This window comes from Chlorocebus sabaeus, chromosome 13, assembly GCF_047675955.1.
Source record: "Chlorocebus sabaeus isolate Y175 chromosome 13, mChlSab1.0.hap1, whole genome shotgun sequence".
Lineage (NCBI taxonomy): Eukaryota > Metazoa > Chordata > Mammalia > Primates > Cercopithecidae > Chlorocebus > Chlorocebus sabaeus.
Genome location: NC_132916.1, coordinates 75,341,327 through 75,359,980, shown reverse-complemented (window position 1 = coordinate 75,359,980; position 18,654 = coordinate 75,341,327). Strand labels below are relative to the sequence as shown.

The window sequence follows — 18,654 nt, the reverse complement described above, 5'->3', positions numbered from 1 at the left end:
TATAATAAAGTGTGCTATTCAATACATGTGTAACTAAATTCTGGGAAGCTTTTATTTTGTTCCATATTCAAATGGCCATGAATAGAGGTACATTTAGTAATAATAGATTCAGGTGAAGGCTTAAGAACTGTTTTGTTGAGAAAAGAGAGTATCTTATTTGAGAAGGCTGGGAACCAACTACTGTGATATTAAGAACAGAAAAATATATAACATCAAATCCCTTTATATCAAAAAAGAGTAAACACATTATAAAAATACAATATTACCCTGCAAAATGATATTTATTTAATCCCAGATAACTTTAATTGTTTCTGCTTATGCCACCAGCTTCCTCCTTCTATTGTTTAATTTTATTTGGCCTCCTAATCTTAGGAAAAGCAATCTGGTTTAGAAAACACCACATAATTGTTACAAAGCACCCGAACCTTTTGCTCAAACTTCAAAAGACAGACCTGAGACCTAAAACAATCTCATATTTGAAGATCAAATGCAGCAGCATTTAGAGTAAATATCTCAGGTGGCTCAATTGGAGGAAAACACTGTTAGGCCTACAGAATGTATAGAATAATGTATAGTTACCGTGTGGACATCTGGGCAGGCCTGAGGCTGCAGTTCCAGCAACAACAGGTTCAGGATCTTGCTTTGGTTTTTCTTTCATTAGATAACTATCTCAATCCCCCAAACAGAAAACCCAATATTTACAGCACTCTTGAGAGTTGAGAGTGGGTGGTGTAAACAGATTAGTGTATCTTTGGCATTCAGTGATCCTGTCTGTTTTATTTGTTTCAGTAAGTACTAGTTACATCAGCAGAGTACACTGTTCTCTGATCCAGAGAGGTTTAAAATGGGAATAACAGTGGGTGGGTGTTTGAGATCATCAGGAGGGAAGCCTCCTGCACAAGCTGCCTGAAGGGGAAGCTTACACAACACCTGTCTTTCTTATGTCCAAATCAAGTCTTTGCCTCTGGGCTTAATAGCTTCACAACAGATATAAGGACAGTATCCAGAAAGCCCACAGATAATGCAAGACCTTCGCATAAGAAAGAGAGGCTCACTCTTTGGAACCTGAGGAGGGTAGTCTTTGTTTTCTCTGAAAGTGGAAATGGAAATAGAAAACACCATCGAGTCCCAGGAAGGAGAGAATTGGTTCATCAAGAAAAAATATCAAAAGGCACAGGCTTCGGGGCAGTTCTGCTCTGGCTCCTGCAGCTACAGCTAGAATATGAGGCCTGTCAAGGAAGGGGAGGTTCTGACCCCACCAAAACTTTCCCAAAGGAATGCTGGAAATACAACTGTCCAAATAGTTCAACTTCACATTCATCAGCCCTCTGGTACCCCAGTGAAGCTTCAGAAGTAGGTCTTGTAGAATCTCAGGCCTAAGAACTATTTGACACCAGTTGAATCAGGCTTCTGTTTTCCCAGGCAACCCCAAGTTTATCATCAATACAAAGGACTCCCACTGACTCCAGCTCCACTTCTTGAAAGCCTTCCAGAAAAATCTGCATATTTAGAATGTATTCTCAAACTTGGGGGCCTATCTGAACATAATTACAACTTCTCATCTTTTTGACTCACCACTGGCTGTAAGGTAAAGAATCTCTGAGTGTGCTTTCTAATTATATGAGAACTTGGTAGTTTCTGTTGATATCACATCTTAAATAGTATTGTGAAGCTTAGCCTTTTCCCCTTTAATTCTACCTTCATCTTAAGCTAGTCAGAAAGCCATTGGATTGCTGAAATTAGAGAATATCACGAAGTCTAAATATGCAGTTCTTCTTTTAGGATGTTTAGATCAATTATATCCTACATCCTCAAGTTATATGACACCAGATAAAATACAATACAAAGAAAATCAGTTTGCCTTTATTAAGACCTGTGCTTTCTTCATTTGATCAATAAAGAAAAAGACATTCAGAGATAAAATTACCTAATCAAATTCAGTAAAGTATGGAAGGCACCATAAACTTTGTCTGGGTAGAGGCTCCACTCTTCCGAGAAAATTGCTCAATTTATTTCATATTAAAGAATAGAATTCTGATGGATACTAAAATTTTTCCAAGTACATTTTGAATGGTCTTTGGTCCAATGTAATCATGATTACTGGCTGATTTAAGAAATTCTTGTACCAAAGTCTATTTAAGACAACATGTTGGTACCATGGCATTGCTTTAGCAGAGGTATAACAAATATGATTATATTTCTTCAGGAAGTATAGATGAGTGTAAATTATGCTCCCTTTAAAGGAACTTCACATCAAACATTATTATTTCTTCCATGCTTTGTGCTACCAGAAACAACTTCTTAATAGTAAGAGATTTTGATGCTCCTCGGCTCTACCTGGAGTTCTCACAATTTACCCTGGGAAATGGGAAAACTGGTAAATTTTCCAATTTGCTGATTTCCCAACAAAGAAATGCAACTGCCATATTTCCTGCAACTGGAAAATTTGCCGATTTTCTAATTGCGATAAAAATTACAGCTGCATTGCTCTGTTGGGATTATTTCTCAGGAGTAGGATAGATCTAGACAGATCATAATGGTCCAGTAGGCAGCTTTATTTCCATCATCACTAATCTCTTTGCCTTGCCTATTCACAAAAACAGTGGGAACTGAAGGTCATAGAAGAACATATCTTTAAAAAAAAAATTTAACAGGAACAACCATGGCTAAAAATATCCAGTCTTAGTTTAGTCTATGGTGCACAGATTTAAACCTACGTATCTCTTCCTAATCCTTTATGGTCTGAAGAAGGAAAGTTTGAACAGATCCTATTCTGAAAGTTCTTAATGGCCAGTCTGTTAGCTTTGCTGATTGTTACTTTATTTTCTGTCACCCACCAGGGAGGTACCACATTCAGCTTTTACTTTTGCTTTTAGGCACTCACCTTTTAGTCACAAAATGTCAGTCAACTCTCCTCTCTCTCTGGCCCTGCTGTCATGATAAGACAAGCACATCTACCCATTCCCATCAATCCTTTTTGACAGGCAGCCAGCAGCTCTCACAATTAGAATCTCCTTGCTGTGTCCTTGGTTAGACTCACCCCATGATGCAAGAAACACTCAGTGCCTTCTGAGCTTGGGAGAATTACAGAGAATTCATCCAGCCACAGTAGAGTGGCTCTGGCCTAGATGTACAGACGCCTCTCAGTTACTACCTGGAACACCAGCAGGACTAGTGTATTTGTTCCTCTAAGAATCAATATGATTTGGTGGAGACCACACTTTTTCTATTTAGGCTTGTATAAGGAAAAGCAGAAAGGCAGACAACAGACTTCTCAGTGCACTCCACTGAGTGAAGGGAAGAGATGTTATGGCCCTATTCACCAGCCTCCATGGCCAGGTTCAGTAGCAGACATTTGAACAAATCGGGCTCTTCTCATCTGAAGAGCTATTCAAGCCACAGGCACCTCATCAGTGGACTCCCTCCTGCTGCAGGAATGTGTACCTTTGACTCTCCCAGGAGTTTGAAGGGCTGTAAAGGAACAGCTGAAAATGACCACAGACTCCGTGCACAACGAACTGAACATGGTCTATGTTCTTTTGTTAACTTAAAAAGACACTGTCAAGATCTAAAGGTCAAAAATGAGACCAAACATGCATCGTTTTTATCAGACTAGGAAATCTGATAAAAATCACTCATAATGTTAGGAAAATGACTACTTTTCCTTTTTGTAAAGTGTACTTTCTGTGGGACACACAAAACTTTTGTTTTGTGCTCCCCAGGGCGTGGGAGGCACCCAGCAGAGGCTCATGTTGGCACCCACCCCCGCAAACTGACCTGATAGAACTCTTCCATAAATTCAAGCTATGACTTTTACTTTAGTGCAGACAGCATCATTTCAAACATTTGTGCAACCGCAAAAAGGCAAAAAAAGAAAAGAAAAGAAAGAGCTCTGTTTGCCAAGGAGAAGCTGACAAATTTCTGAAGGGGGAAAATTCACTTTCGAGCTTGTGAGTGGGAGTCACAAACAAAAGTGAATCTCCAGAATCAGAAGAAAAAAAAAATAGTGCATCAAAACATAAAAAAGCAAAAAGACTAAATGAACAACTTGACAGTGTCCTTTTAAGAACGATGGACAATAAATTTAAGGCAGTCGTGCAAACCATGGCACGTAAATGAATTCTTCATTCTGATGGCATGCATCACATCTGTTTCTATGTTAGAAAGTGGAAAAACCCAGGAGAGAGAAAGCAAGGGGCAAAACACTAGATTTTCCATGCAGCTTCTCTTACACATTCACTGCAGTGTGGGGGTTTTCAAAGCTGCACATGTGCCGACGGACATTGGCTGGTGGGCGAGAATTCTGGCTGCCTCTTCCTGAAGATTGAAAAGAAAAAGACACCCAGTGAGCGAGGGGGTTATACATGTGTACAGATATGGCAAGTCCACCACTCAGGCAGTGCCTGGCCCTGAGTCTTGCTCTATATTGCCTCCACTTCCATTTCCTGTATGGTCTCTGCTCTGCCTGGCTGTTTCTTATTGCCAGGCTATTTCTTAAAGCCATGTCAGTGGGGTGCATCTCTTTCCAAGTGGCAGATGTTTTTTTGCTCTCTGTGTGTGTGTCTATCCTAGGTTGGCTCTTTCCCTCCACTGTTGACACTTTTCTTTATCCCTGGTGGCAGTGGACTTCACCTATACTCACTTTGATGTAGGCTGATTCTTCCCGCCCTCTACCCTTCTTAAAAGAAGTGCAAGAGTTTGTCTGACACTGTGACTTAATTGTACTCTTAATTTTCCTGCATATTATGGCATCATGAATGCATTGCTGTCACTTCATATAAAGTCACATTTATCTCTTGGCATTCACAAGATAGAAAGTGTCCAATGGTAGAGAGATGGGGAGCAGCAAGAGACCCACCTGTTAAGACTGGAAGAATCTGTACAAGGGAAGAATATCATCTCATTCCCTAATTGGATGTCTCCCTATACAGTACCTAGGATAATCTGTCCTCTGTGCCCCTTTGGCAGATGGAGAAGAGAACTGGCTAGACATGACAAGGCTGATGGGCAGCCATGAGTAGTTGGTCTTTCCATCATTTTTTGGAATAAGGATAAGTGCTTTTTCCGTAAGTCAGCTAGCACTGCAGAAGGTGGTGGGATAAAGCTGTCTGGCTGTCATGCCACATAAGCGGGCTGCCTGTCATAGAAAATAATTTCAGGGACAAGATGCTTAGGGTGAACTATCAGCACATGCTACAGCGGGTATGGATGAGGTTGGTTCAACTGGAGAGAAATCTCTCATGTCAGGGGACTCTGCAGTGATGCAGTTCCCTATAGGGCTCCTCAAACTCATCAGTGCTCTCTATGAGTCAACATCTGACCCTCTACCCAGAAGATCCTGGTAACAACTGTCCAGGGTAACCTGGAAGAGGACCACAATGGCTCCTGGCAAGTCAAAGACCTTTTCCTTCTCTTCTATCTCTTTTTCTCATCAAAGTAGACAGAAGAGTGAAAACTCAGAAGAAAGAGGAGGAAGAGGTATTGCAGGAGGAGACCATGCCCTTTCCCATTCTAAGTCTTTCAGGCTGAGGCCTGACACGTGCTGGGAAGAAGAGCTGTGAGTTTTAACTTTTAAAAAAGAATACTCTGGAACAGATGTTCACTACCTGAAAGCAAGGGATTTGATCTGAATGTATAAGTCAGAAAAAGATTTTCCATAGCACAATGAATGTAACAGAGAAGCAACAAAATTAATCCATATGCATGATTCCATCAAGTTTGGACCATTCACGAAATCATTTAAAGGTGCATGATCTACCCAGAGTAATTTGAAATCCTCATCCAAAAACAAGAATTTGAGACACCTTGGTGTAACTTCATTATTACTGCAATAATCCATTCATTTAAGAAACTTAGGAAAAGAGACACTGCTTGCTATCAAACTTGTCAAGATAATATGCCCCTGACATTCAAGATGCCCACTTGAAATAACAAAGATCATTGAAACAATGAAAATGTTAGCAAGGAGATGATCAGGAGTAAAGGTATGTCTGAATATATAAATGAAGTTAGTGGGAATATGTAAAATAATATTCAAACAACTTTATTTCTCATGAAAGAAGATAGAAAATACACTCAAAGCATCAGGCGTTGCCTTGTTTGCATGCTCTTGACCCTCTAATTAATTCTACTTTTGAGGAATGTCTGTACATGGTCTATTCAATTGGCACTGGGAACTGGGGCCCTGGCAGGACCAGCTTCACGGGCCTGTAACCAGCACAGACAGACAAACACAATCCCTCCCTCTAAAGAGCCCTGCACTTGATGTTTAGTGCTCTGTGATCATCCTCTTGAAATTCATAATAATGTTATCTTTTAATTTGTGTTTTGTAAGTGATGGTCAATGGGAAAATAGAGCATGCGCTGGGAGCCTCAGTTTACACATAGCCCCCATCTTGCGGCCTCCCTGCCTTTCTGGACAGGCTATGGGCTTTTTGGACTCTTATCCCCTGGGTCTCAGCCCTGTCCAGCCTCCCACTACCTGTTCCTGCCTAGAAATCACTACCACTTTCCCTCCTTCCCTTATCTTCCCTCCCTTTCCCTCTCCTTCCCTCCTCTTCCCATTCCTTTTTCCTTTCCTTTCTTCCTTTTGTAAAGTCACTGCTTGTCACACACTGATGGATTCAGCATAGCTTTACCCATATATTTCCATTGCCCACCACTGACAAGGGGTAGGGCACAAGTCCTGACGAGATCAGGGTCTGATGTATGTGCCCTGCACTATCTCAAGACAATGAATGGCAGTGGTTCTCTCCTCCCTGGACTGGCAGTGCCACTACACTTTTGGTAGGCAACACGAAGTGGCAAGCCTCTTGCCCATCCTTTATCCAGATACCTTAGATGTCTCTGCACTGTTATTGCAATACCCTTGGGAGTCGCCTGTCTAATATGGGCTGAGGCAAGAGGCATATGAGAAAGAAAGGGAACTGGTTCAACTTCCCTATGGCCTCTGCCCAGTGACTGGCTGGAGGGGAACCTGGTAGCCTGTGGGCCATGCACATGCAGTCACAAAATGGGGGCGGCCGTGTCTGGTGGAACTTCATTTGCCCCACACAAGGGAACACAGCACTAAATGAAAAATACAAAACACCATGACAAATCAAGAGAAGCTATGGCTTTATAATGCAGTACCGTTAACACTTCCCCTGCTTTTTGAATCAGGGGCTCTGTGTTTTCATTTTGCACTGGGCCCTGCAAATAATGCAGCTGGTCCTGCCTGCTAGGGATGTCTAATGATAAAAACAAGGGGTCGGGGGATGCCTTGACAACTTAGAGACTTGATGTACTGACCTTAGCACAGTTGCACAGTGTGGTGTACCCGGGCTGCATCTGTACTTCTGTGTCTCCCGGGAACTGGACAGGAAGCTCTGTGGCTTCTGTGACTTACATTCCCTCTTTACTCCTGCAGTTAGGGGACAGTTCTGTGGTTCCTTTGAGGCTTTCAGGCATATTGACAGCCAAGCTTCACGCAGTAACTCTGAGTAATCCCAAAGACACCCTAATTAACTATTGATGGAGAGATTTGAAAAAAAAAAAAAAACAATAGAGCATCTCCTTTATGATCCCTTTTTTTTTTGGTCTCTGACTTTCACTTTGCATTGCAGTGAAATATAAATGGCCCTGCGTACAGACCTTGCTTTTATGAAAGGAGTGTTTTATTAAAGGTTACAGGCCAAGCCATATAAAATCTGAGGCCAGAGTGGCCGTTTTATCAACTGCATAAAAACTGAGAGAAAGAGGTTGACTTCAGGGTATTTTTAGTAATTGTAAAACCACATATTCAACCAACCACAGATTCAGCAAGCCAGAGTAAAAGCTTGGAGGTAAAATGTAGCATATGGGGGCTTGTCAAATATAAGTCCCAAATCTGTGCTTGAATCTTTTGGCAGAAGTTGTGGATTTAAAGAAACCCCAGAAGTAGTTTAGTTAGAAAGAATCCTCTTCAATTTATTCTTAAAGTGCAAAGATCTCTCTCTCTTTCTCTTCCCTTCTCTCCTTCCTTCCTTTTTTCTTTCCTTCCTTCCTTCCTCTCTTTCCCTCCCTCCCTCCCTCCCCTCCCTTTCCTTCTCCTCCCCTCCTCTTCCCATTCCTTTTTCCTTTTCTTTCTTCCTTTTGTAAAGTCACTGCTTATCATACACTGATGGATTCTGCATAGCTTTACCCATGTATTTCCATTGTCCAAATAATCTTCCTTGATATAACAACCTATCTGTCTTTGAGAGATACTTAACTCTGTATGACTTTGCTTTAATATGTTATTTTATTTACATCAGGTCACCCATTCTTCCCCACTTTCTATGTAAATATTTATTTTTTAAATGAAGTCAGAATTTGTCACAAATAAATTTTACTCAGTATAATGTTAGCAATGAGATCTCTGGACATTGAGTCAGGAGGCCTGGCACTTTTCAATTGTATGATCACTTCTTTCAGACTCAATTTTTTCACCCTTAAAGAAGGATTGTTGAAAAGGTATTGTGAAAATGCTTTCAAATAGCAAAATGCTATTCCAGCCTAAGCCATAAGCCATTGCTATTAATACCCTTATTTTGAAGGATGGAAAAATAAAGACATAGACAAAAGACCCAGATATTTTAAATATCAGTGTGTATTTAGCTTAGACTTATTTCATAGGATCTCAAACTTCCCTTCACTTTACTCGTTGACTTTAACCACTTTCCTTACTTAAGAATGTCAATAACTTCTAGTAGAAAACAAACCAGACTTTATTTTCTCTCTCTTCCAGACTTTTTTATTTGGGCAACAGTGACTTTGAATGGATTTGTCAGGAACAGGTGAGGCACACAGTCAGGTTAGCTGTCTATGAAGTTGCATGTTTGTGGAAGTTTGGAGGTTAATCTACTTTTTAGCAGAGATAAAATGGTCTATACAATTCCAGATGGTCAGTCTCAAAAACATAGAAAGCTCACCATGGAAATAATAATGCAGCAGCTGTCCAAAGTAATCATAAAGAATGGCAGCCACCACTCAAGACCATTTTAGCAGGGTACAGTCTATTTTATGTTGTTTTTATAGATAAATACATAATTTGTGCCTCTGATTGCTCTCAAAAGCCAAATGCATTTTTGCCTATTTTCTGAATTTTAATATTTGTTTTTCAGCATTTGTTCATAGGAATGGAGAATGGAGCTCTGAGTATGTGTGCAGCCTCTCTGAAAATGGAAATTTTTTTCCACCCTTCCTTTTAACACATGCATGTATGTCAAAACTCTTATATGCACAATGCAGTTTTTCCATATAGGTGTAAAATATTGCTTCATTTCAAAATTTTTAATATTAAGATTCATAAACTAGTAAGAGACTACAGAGAATGATTTAATAACATTCAGTTTAGTTACTACCACAGATTTGCCAAATATTAACATTTTGCCTTATTAAAATCTTCTTTCTTTTGAAAATACTAAGGATATGTTTGAAGCCCTCTGTATATTATTCTAAATATGAATCTTCTCCTTTTAAAGAGACAAATTGGTATGTATTGTCGCTTGGCATATTTTAATGCTTTTACAACATGTATACTCATATGTGTCAATAAATAATACATGACAGTGTTTAGCATATTGTATTTTATATACTTGACATTACTCTACATTTCCATCCAACAATTTCCCGTTTTGCACAGTATTATGTTGGTATGTATAGCTCTAGTTCACTCACTTAAACTAAATTGAATAAATATCACACTTTAACAAATAATCCATTCTTCTACTGATGACCATTTAGTTTGTTTTCTACATTCTGCTATTTTATCAATGCTGCAATAACCATTGTCAAGTATGTCTTCTTGCACAAACGTGGGAGATTCTTTCCCATGATATTTACTTAAAACTAGAATTGGTACTTTGTTGAGCATGCACATTCATCTTTCTTATATATTGCCAAATTGCTCTGCAAAGTTCTTGCACAATTTACACTAGTGTATGAGGTTTTTAGACATTCTGTTTGGTTTTCAAACACTTTTAAAATTAACTTTTTATTATGGCAATTTTCAAAGATATCAGATGTTGTCATCCTGATGCATACTTTGTAAAAACATCCCATCAATCTTCCCTCTGGTGGTTTTAGCAGCCATTAATTATCAGAGTGTAGATAAATTATTTTATTATGAGACTTCAAAGTGGTGATGCAATTCTATCATCCTTTTTGTATCTGTCAACTATATTTCCTTTCTAAAGAAGAAGTTTCCCTCATCATCTATTTAGTTCCTCTGAGATAGAGTTCAAACAGAAAATGCAAGGCAAATAGATGATTCTTTTCCTTTATTTACCAATGTTAAGAATCCTGACTTGATTTTCTAACATTCTCCAATAGTGTATCACATGGGGGTCTGCTTCTACTGTCTGTTTCCCTCGGTTTTCCAGAAATATGGTCCTATCTCTTGGTATGCCTAATAGTATTTTATATCAGATGAGACTCTGTGAACATATAAAATAAGATTATGTTGAGGCCCTAGAAAGTGCTATCTTGCTTTACTATTTTCTCTGCTAAGTAGAGGGACACTGCTTAACATAATCCAACCAGTGACTCAGCTGACTCACAGTCATTTTGCGATTTTGATAAAAATCAGTCTACCATAGGGCATATCCCTTTAGGACTTTCAACAGAAAGCCTGGCTGTGCACTATTGCACTTCATCTGGTGGGTCTTTCTCTCCCTCACCTGCTTTTTGGTGTGCTGCAGATAGCTTCAAAATTAGAAAAAATATCTCGACAGGGAACCTTGATCATGTGTTTGAATGACTTCGAGTCTTCAATTTTGTCATTTTAGCTTCACATGATTATGAAAGTGTTTTTGAGCTCTCTCCTCGATGAGTCTGTCTCTTAGCACTGGAGAACTCTATGGAAACCTATTCTGTATGTCAGATGTATTCAGCTTATCTTTTAATCTTTCTGACCCACCCAACGGCAGACAGCAAATGTGTTGAGGGAGAAGCTGGACCTGTAGTGAAGCCTCTCTGGCCTTTCATTTCCTCACCCCAGTCCTTCGTGACCAAAAGATTTCCTGTTTCCTCTGCTCCTTCCATTGATTCTCCACTGGGCTCAACCCTGGAAACTCAGGGATATGGTTTAGCTCTCTGTCCCACCCAAATCCCATCTCGAATTGTAATCCCTGTGTTGGAGAAGGGGCCTCGTGGGAGGCGACTGCATCATGGAAGCAGGCTTCCCCCTTCCCCCTTGATATTCTTGTGATAGTGAGTGTGCTCTCACGAGATCTGATTCTTTGAAGGTGTGTGGCACTTCCCCCTTCACTCACTTGCTTTCCTGCTCTGCCGTGGTAAGACGTGCTTGTTTCCCTTCGCCTTCTGCCATGATTGTAAGTTTCCTGAGGCCTGCCAGTTGTGATTCCTGTTAAGCCTGTGAAACTGTGGGTCAATTAGACGTATTTTCTTCATAAATTACCCAGTCTCAGGTAGTTCTGTATAGTGGTGTGAGAATGAACAAATACACTCAGCCTCCAGATAGTGCCCTGAATTGGCAAATTTGCACTATCAGTGTTTGCCCCATGGAAACACGGCTGCGGATAATTGTCTCAGTTTTCAGTTCTCCTCTCTCTGAGATTTTAGTTTCATTAATCTTCGTCATTTCAGTAGCTCCCTGCTGTAAATAAATTACCTTTGTCTTTCCTATTATTTTTCCAATTATTCTTCTTGGGAGCTGTTCGGCCACAGTCTCTTTCATTCTACCCAAAACAAAAGTCTCATCAGGATTCTTTATTTCTTAATTTTTGCCAAACAGAGGGTTGCAAAATGATATCTTATTATTTTTCTTCCCTCTGTTTCTTTGGTAATGTTTAGGTTCCCTAAAGGATCCTTAGCCTTCATGGAATCTTGCATATGTTTCCTTCACAATTCCAACATGTTTGTCAAGTTCCTGTACAATTCACATTGCAATGTAGGTGAAATCTCGGTATCTCTCCTGTGATCCTTTTTACTCCTTATATGTTATTAATGTTAATTCTAATCTCCCATAGGCCATAGTCTCTAAAGACTGATATAATTCATGTCAGAATTACCTTACGTGCCACATTATTCTGCTTTCATATGCCCCAATTTTTTCAAATAATTAAGGAAACCATAGAATTTCTCATGCAAACCTATTAAGAGTGAAAGAAGTTTTCTTTATAATTAAGCCATAAAAAAGGGAAAACTTGGGACTGTCTGGATAGGTACAAAGACATATGGCCACTCTACTTATTATGAGTGTTAAATGATTGAATAAATCAAAACAGAATATAGAAATATTCTTAATATGAATATTAGCAAGAAATAATTTTGAGCTTCTCTATTACTTTGCTAATTGCAGGGATAGCAAAAGCAATTATTTTATTATAAATTCTTAAATTAATTTTAAAATTTAATATTGAATGTCATAATGTCCCCAAGAAAATTTAAATTTAAAAACAATTGGTAAAAATAATGTGTATGTATATGCTTGTATGTATATATGTGTGTGCTAAAATGAGGATATACATAAAAATATCAATGGTGATTTTTCTTTCTAGATATAACTGGAAGTAATTACTATTAGCTTCCTTGTGCTTCCCAATATATTCCAGATTGCACGCTGTAAGTACTTATTATTTTTAATATAAAAATAAGCAATAACTTCTATTATAAAAATAAAGTTATCATGACCTAATAATTCAGAGTATGGTTCCTTTTCCTCTTAGCTTTACCCCAATAACTAAGATACTACATGGGGCTGCACACATATTTTCTTTCACTTAAAAAAAGATATAATGTAAACATTCTAAAACTATGTATTAAAAGATATGAAGAGCTACTAAGGAGACATGCCAAATTTAAATGATAGAATTTGGCACAGTACCAATATTTTTTAAGTTGATTACTACTGAAGTTTTTCTTATTTCAGAATTCTACAGTAGAGTACAGTTAGTACTTTTCTTGTTGTAAATACATTATTTTATTGTACCTACATTTTAAGTGTTTGTTCTCACATATAGGCATCTTTTCCAATGAGAAAGCAGATGCTCAAAATTAGGAGGAAAAAAAAGGCAAATCAAGTTACACAAAAGGGAAAATAGCCTGCTGTGCTTCCAGATAGACTTTAGATGACAAACTGCCAAAGTCAGACTTTTTATTATCTTACTTTGATTTATCACGGATGAGAAGAGAAAAGGATGATGAAAACAACTTGCCAAAAGTTAAAATTTTCACCTCAGAATATTTTGAAAAAAAGAAATAATTACTTAGTAAGAGGCTTAAAACTGAAGATGTAATGATAACTATAAAGGACTTATAACACTAAAACCTAAAATTTTGTGAGGATTTATGAAATTCTTGGCTATAGCACTAACCTCAATATTAGACACCTATTTCCACTAAGGTTTATTTTACACTGGTATTTGTCTTTAAGCAGAGGCATTAATACCTTCATGTCATCACACATGGAACCTGAAAAAGAACTGAATAAGCAATTATCATACAACTTCTCTTATAGTATTACAAGTATAATCACCATAGTCCTAAAGAACAACATAGTCACATCAAAGCCTGTTGAGAAAGTTATTGGTTTTCTAACATACTCCAATAATATTAAGTGGTAGATATAATATAAAAGGGGGGATCAAGATTGGTATAAGAACATTTCTGCTTTCAGCTAATAGGTAGTACCCTAGGGCAAACTAACTCTACCACTGAAAACAACAAGAAAAATCAGACAAATTTTTTTAAACCACTGGAAGATATTGAGAAGCTGTCATGGCAACCAGAATCCAACAGATCAATAAGTTGGAAGGAACAGGACTTCAGAGAGGTAAGCAGATCATCTTCAAGCTATTTTTCTCTTTGGAATTTTTGATGATTCTTGATACAGGACAACAAACTAAGAATCCAGGCAGAGAGTCTTAACTAAGAGGCAAAGAAGCAAGGAAAATTGTTGATACATTCACAAGACTGTAGACATAAAATTTTAAATACTCAAGTGCTCCAAGGCAGCTAGAACTTGAGGAACTAAGATCCTGGAGAGAAGGAAGTAAAGAAAAGTGAGACTGACATTTGGTGGTTTCCCTCTAGAAAGATTATCACATTTTAGGCTACACAAAGCACAGGATACAAAACCAAGCAGAAAGCTGCTGAAAATCAGAGTAAAGTTTCTGGAAGTCTCACAGTGCTGAGGAATCAAAATTGGAGTCAAGACTTTCAAAGAATTACAGGTTCAAGTACACAATCAGAACCCAGAATCTCAGCCAGGACCCCTGGATAGCTCCACCCTCAGAACAGGATGCACCAGGTGAAGCAGAACAAGTTTTATAAAACCACAGTCCACATCAAATCAGCTCAGTCTGTAACTGAATTATAACACAAAGGAGAAACATATGGGGATACATAAATATTGATTATGCAAATCAATCACATTAATAGTAATATAAGATGTAAAATATGTGTAGAAATGGAATGCATGTGAAAAAGGCACAACAGTGATGCAAGATAAATTTAAGTGTTTCATGATCCTTGACTTGCTTGGAAAGTGATAAAACTACTAATTTATGTGAGATTGTAAGAGATTAAATAATTTTTTAATAATTTCTATGGTAATCATAAAAAATAATAAAAGAATTTAGAGCTAACAAACTAATACAGGAGAAGGTTGAATATTAAAATACTAGTGATTATTATTTTGATAAATATTAGACTAATCAATAAAAGGAAAAAAAAGCTAAAATGGAACATAAATCCAGTGAGACAAATAGAAAATAGTTAAGTAGTAGATATATATGTAATTATATCAGCATTTACATCACATGTAAATAAACTAGATATTCTAATTTAAAGGTAAACATTATCAGACTGAAAAGCAAAATCAAACTTATATGCTGCACATATAAGACAATCCTTAAACACACAAACACGAAAGGTGAAAGTCAAAGGTTAGAAAGCTGAAAATCAAAGGATGGAAAATGGTATATCATGCAAGCACCAAACAAAAATAAAACCTCTTAGTTATACTAATGTCAGACAAGGTATACCCTGCTTCTAGTAGTCTATATAGCAGACAAAGGAGGGCTTATATTAGAAATTCAGGGTTTGATTAATATTTGATAATTCAATATATTTCCCCAGTAACATAGAAAAATATAATCATTTCAACCGATGCAGAAGAATAACTTGACAAAATTCAATGCCTATTTGTGATCAATTTCTCAGCAAACTTAAGAGTATGAGGGAATATCTTCAACCGTATTAATGGGCATCTCTGCAAAACCTAGAGATAGGGTCAAACGTAACGATGAACTTTTGAATAATGAAAATGATATCCTAAACCTAGAATGGGCAAAACAATCATGGAAAATAAGAGCAAAGTTGAAGGACTTACACTAGCTGATTTTCAGACTAAAGTTTCAGTAATCAGCTCAGTGCGGTATTTGCAAAAAGATAGATGAATACATGGATAGAACAGAATAGAGGGTTCATAATCAGGACTAAACATGTGTTCAGTTGATGTTGACAAAAGTACCAGTCATTCAATGAGGGAAGGCAATATTTTCAAAAATTGATCTGGGTGAACTGAATGTATATTTAGAAAAAACAAAAACAAAAACCTCGATCCACTCTATTATGAACTGAATGTTTGTGCCTCCTCCAAATTTATGCATTGAAATCCTAACTCCCAATGTGATGATATTAGGAAGCGGGGCACTTGGGAGGCACTTAGGTCATGAGGGTAGAGGCTTCATAAGTGAGATTACTACCTTTATGAAAGAGACCACAGGGAGCTTTCCAGTGTCTCTGCCACGTGAAGATACAACAAGAATACAACAGTCTACATGGTAAAAGAGGGCCCTCACCAGAACCCGCTCATGCTGGCACCCTATTCTCAGACTTCATCCTCCATAACTGTAAAAAATAAACTTCTATGGTATATAAGCCACCCAGTCTATGGACAGCTTTTTTATAGCCACACAAACTAAGACCTGTTGCTTATGTATCATAAGATGTAGTATAGTGATAATGTATTACAGTAATAAATGTAAAAGTCAAAACCATAAACCTCCTAAGAAAAACATAGGAGAGTATCTCTATGATCTGGGAATAGGCAAGGTTTCTACACTGAGTTACGCACTAACTGAAAAAGGAAAATTTATCAATTGGACTTCATCAAAATTAAAAACTTCCATTCATCAAAAAATACCAATAAGAAATAAAAAGTCAAAGACTGAGAAAAAATATTTGCAATACATAAATCTGACAAAGAATTCAAATCCAGATTATGTGATTAATAATAAAAGGCAAATGGCCCAATAAAAAAGCAAGAATTTGGATAGACATTTCACAAAAGATGGTGTATAGATGGCCAATAAACACATGAAAAGACTCTCAAGATCATTAGTCATCAGGAAAATGCAAATAGAAACTACAATTAAATACCTCTACATACACATTAGGTGGCTAAAAATGTCAAAGACTATCAACACCACATGTATCTCATACATTCTTGGTAGGAGGCAAAATGACAAAAGCGTTGTGTAAATTTGTTTGGCAATTTCTTATAAGTTAAACTTGCACCTGCCTTATCAAGCAGCAATTTCATTCCTAAGCATATAACCTTCCTAAATGAAAATATATGTTCATAAAATCTTGGGTATGTATGTTGATTGTACCTTTGTTTGTCATAGTGAGAGCTGGAAACAACCCATACGTTCATCACCAGAAGAATAAACATTGAATATTCATGCAATGGAACATTACTCAGCAATTACAGAGAATAAGCTCCTGTTACATGCAAGAACATGGATAAATCTCATGTTGTGTGAAAAAATAGAGACATAAAATAATATCTACCTTATGATTTCATTTTTATTAAGTTCAAGAACAGGCAAGATTAACATATGGGGCTAGAAATCACAATAGCGGTTGTCTCTAATTGGAGAACAGGATAGATTAAAAAGAGACACTAGGAAACTTTCTAGAGTGAGGGCAATGCCCTAGGTTTTAGTTGTAGGTTGGTTTCATGAGTGTATTACACATTTGTAGGATATATCAAACTGTCATTAATGTCAATGCATATTACTGTATGTAATTATATTTCAATAACACGTAGATGAAATGAGAGAATAAAAAGGATTAGAGAAAAAGTGTAAATATTGAAGCAAACCAAAGATGATTGAATATATAGATCCTAGGAATTCTTGATGAAGAAAACTAAGGCAAGGAAACAAATACTGAAGACTGTAACTCAAGAATATTTTCCTAAAATTAAAAAAATGTAAATCCATGTTAAAAGAGAGTATTACATTTCTAAGAATATTGACCCAATACAATCAGTACCAATAACTGTTCTAGTAGAATGACTAGACTTTATAGAAAAAGAAAAATATATTTTGGGTGTCTAGGAAAAATCAGTAAGTGTTTTATAAGGGAAGAAAGATTATTATCAGATTTGGGGGCAGCAAAGCTTTTATACTAAATGTAACTGGAACAACATATTGAAAATACTTAAGAAAAATAAAATGTACACCCTGAATTATATCCAGCAAAATTGGCTTTTGAGATAAAGATTGTAGACAAAATTTTTTCCAAGAAGCAAAATCTAAGTTTTAACCCCATGAACTTTTCCTGAGAATTCTACTCTAGAAAAAGATTATAAGCTTCAGACTAGTGAAATAACTAGGGAGACAGCATCATAGGAACAGGAGGTAAGTGCTAAACGTATCCTTAATTGTAGAACTAAGATGAAATGCAAGTTAAAAGAAAGATGGTATTGTACTCTAATAATGTAGATGTAGTAAAACTATTTTAAAAGGAAGAGATAGGAAGATAGTATGAAATTTGTTTTAACTCTTCTCAGTAATGAGTTGGTAGTGGTAGTATTAGTAGTTATTCTAGGACTTTTGTATGACTATCGTGGAATAATAAAAATATATACTTATGAGATATTCTGACCCTCTCATCCGTTTTCTTGGGAGCTAGGATTCTTACTGTGGGAGAAATGAAATATAGATGTAGTACATGTTAACACATAAGCTGTCTATGAATTTCTGGTCAGAAAAGCTAAGCACAGGTATAATAAGGTAGGCTTTGGGACACAAACTGAGCTGATTCTTAAAATCTACTTACTACATAATTCACTATCTTAGAACAGTATGATGCCATATGAATGTAGTATGTTCATGGGTAGTGTGATAAGCAGAATGTGGGTATTGTCATCTCTACTGTAAATAAACTGAACGCTCCAAAAAAAAAAAGTAAATGTGAAAAACATGGTGAGTTGCCTTGAACCCCAAAGAGTGCACATTCCTAATGAAAGTTTTTCCAAGGGCCAGCCAGGATCTGGTTCTCGGTCTTGCTGTCATCCTTCCCACAGCTCACTCTCAGCTCAATCCTAAATGCAAGGCTTATTTTTGTCTGCCCCCAAAAGAATGATATGTCAGCTAGGATGAGACTTACATTAAACAAGTTCATGAAATAAGATTGACACATGCCAGAATTCATTCCATTTTCATTTGCAATAGAAATAACATACAGCATTGACAATGCTGCAACATATATCAATAGACTTGTAAGGGGAGACAAGACTTGACCATTGCTTGTTCACACAGAGGCAGAAGGAGGGGATGGAGGGTTATAAGATTCAATAGTTAAACATTTGATTGCATCAAATGAAGACAGTTAGGT

At 37.2% G+C, this 18,654-nt stretch overlaps 1 protein-coding gene across 2 annotated transcripts in view; it reads right to left on the bottom strand.

The window, feature by feature from the left end:
• GRM1 (glutamate metabotropic receptor 1) overlaps positions 1 to 18,654 on the bottom strand; it is a 442,031-nt gene that overhangs the window by 7,018 nt on the left and 416,359 nt on the right. The window contains exon 9 of one of the 2 annotated variants that reach the window (XM_008006735.3): positions 4,233 to 4,317. The exons of the other annotated variant lie outside the window; for it this stretch is intronic. Within the exon in view, the coding sequence (XP_008004926.2) occupies positions 4,257 to 4,317 (61 nt within the window). The 3' untranslated portion in view covers positions 4,233 to 4,256. The remainder of the gene's footprint in view (positions 1 to 4,232; positions 4,318 to 18,654) is intronic. 2 annotated transcript variants of the gene reach the window in all.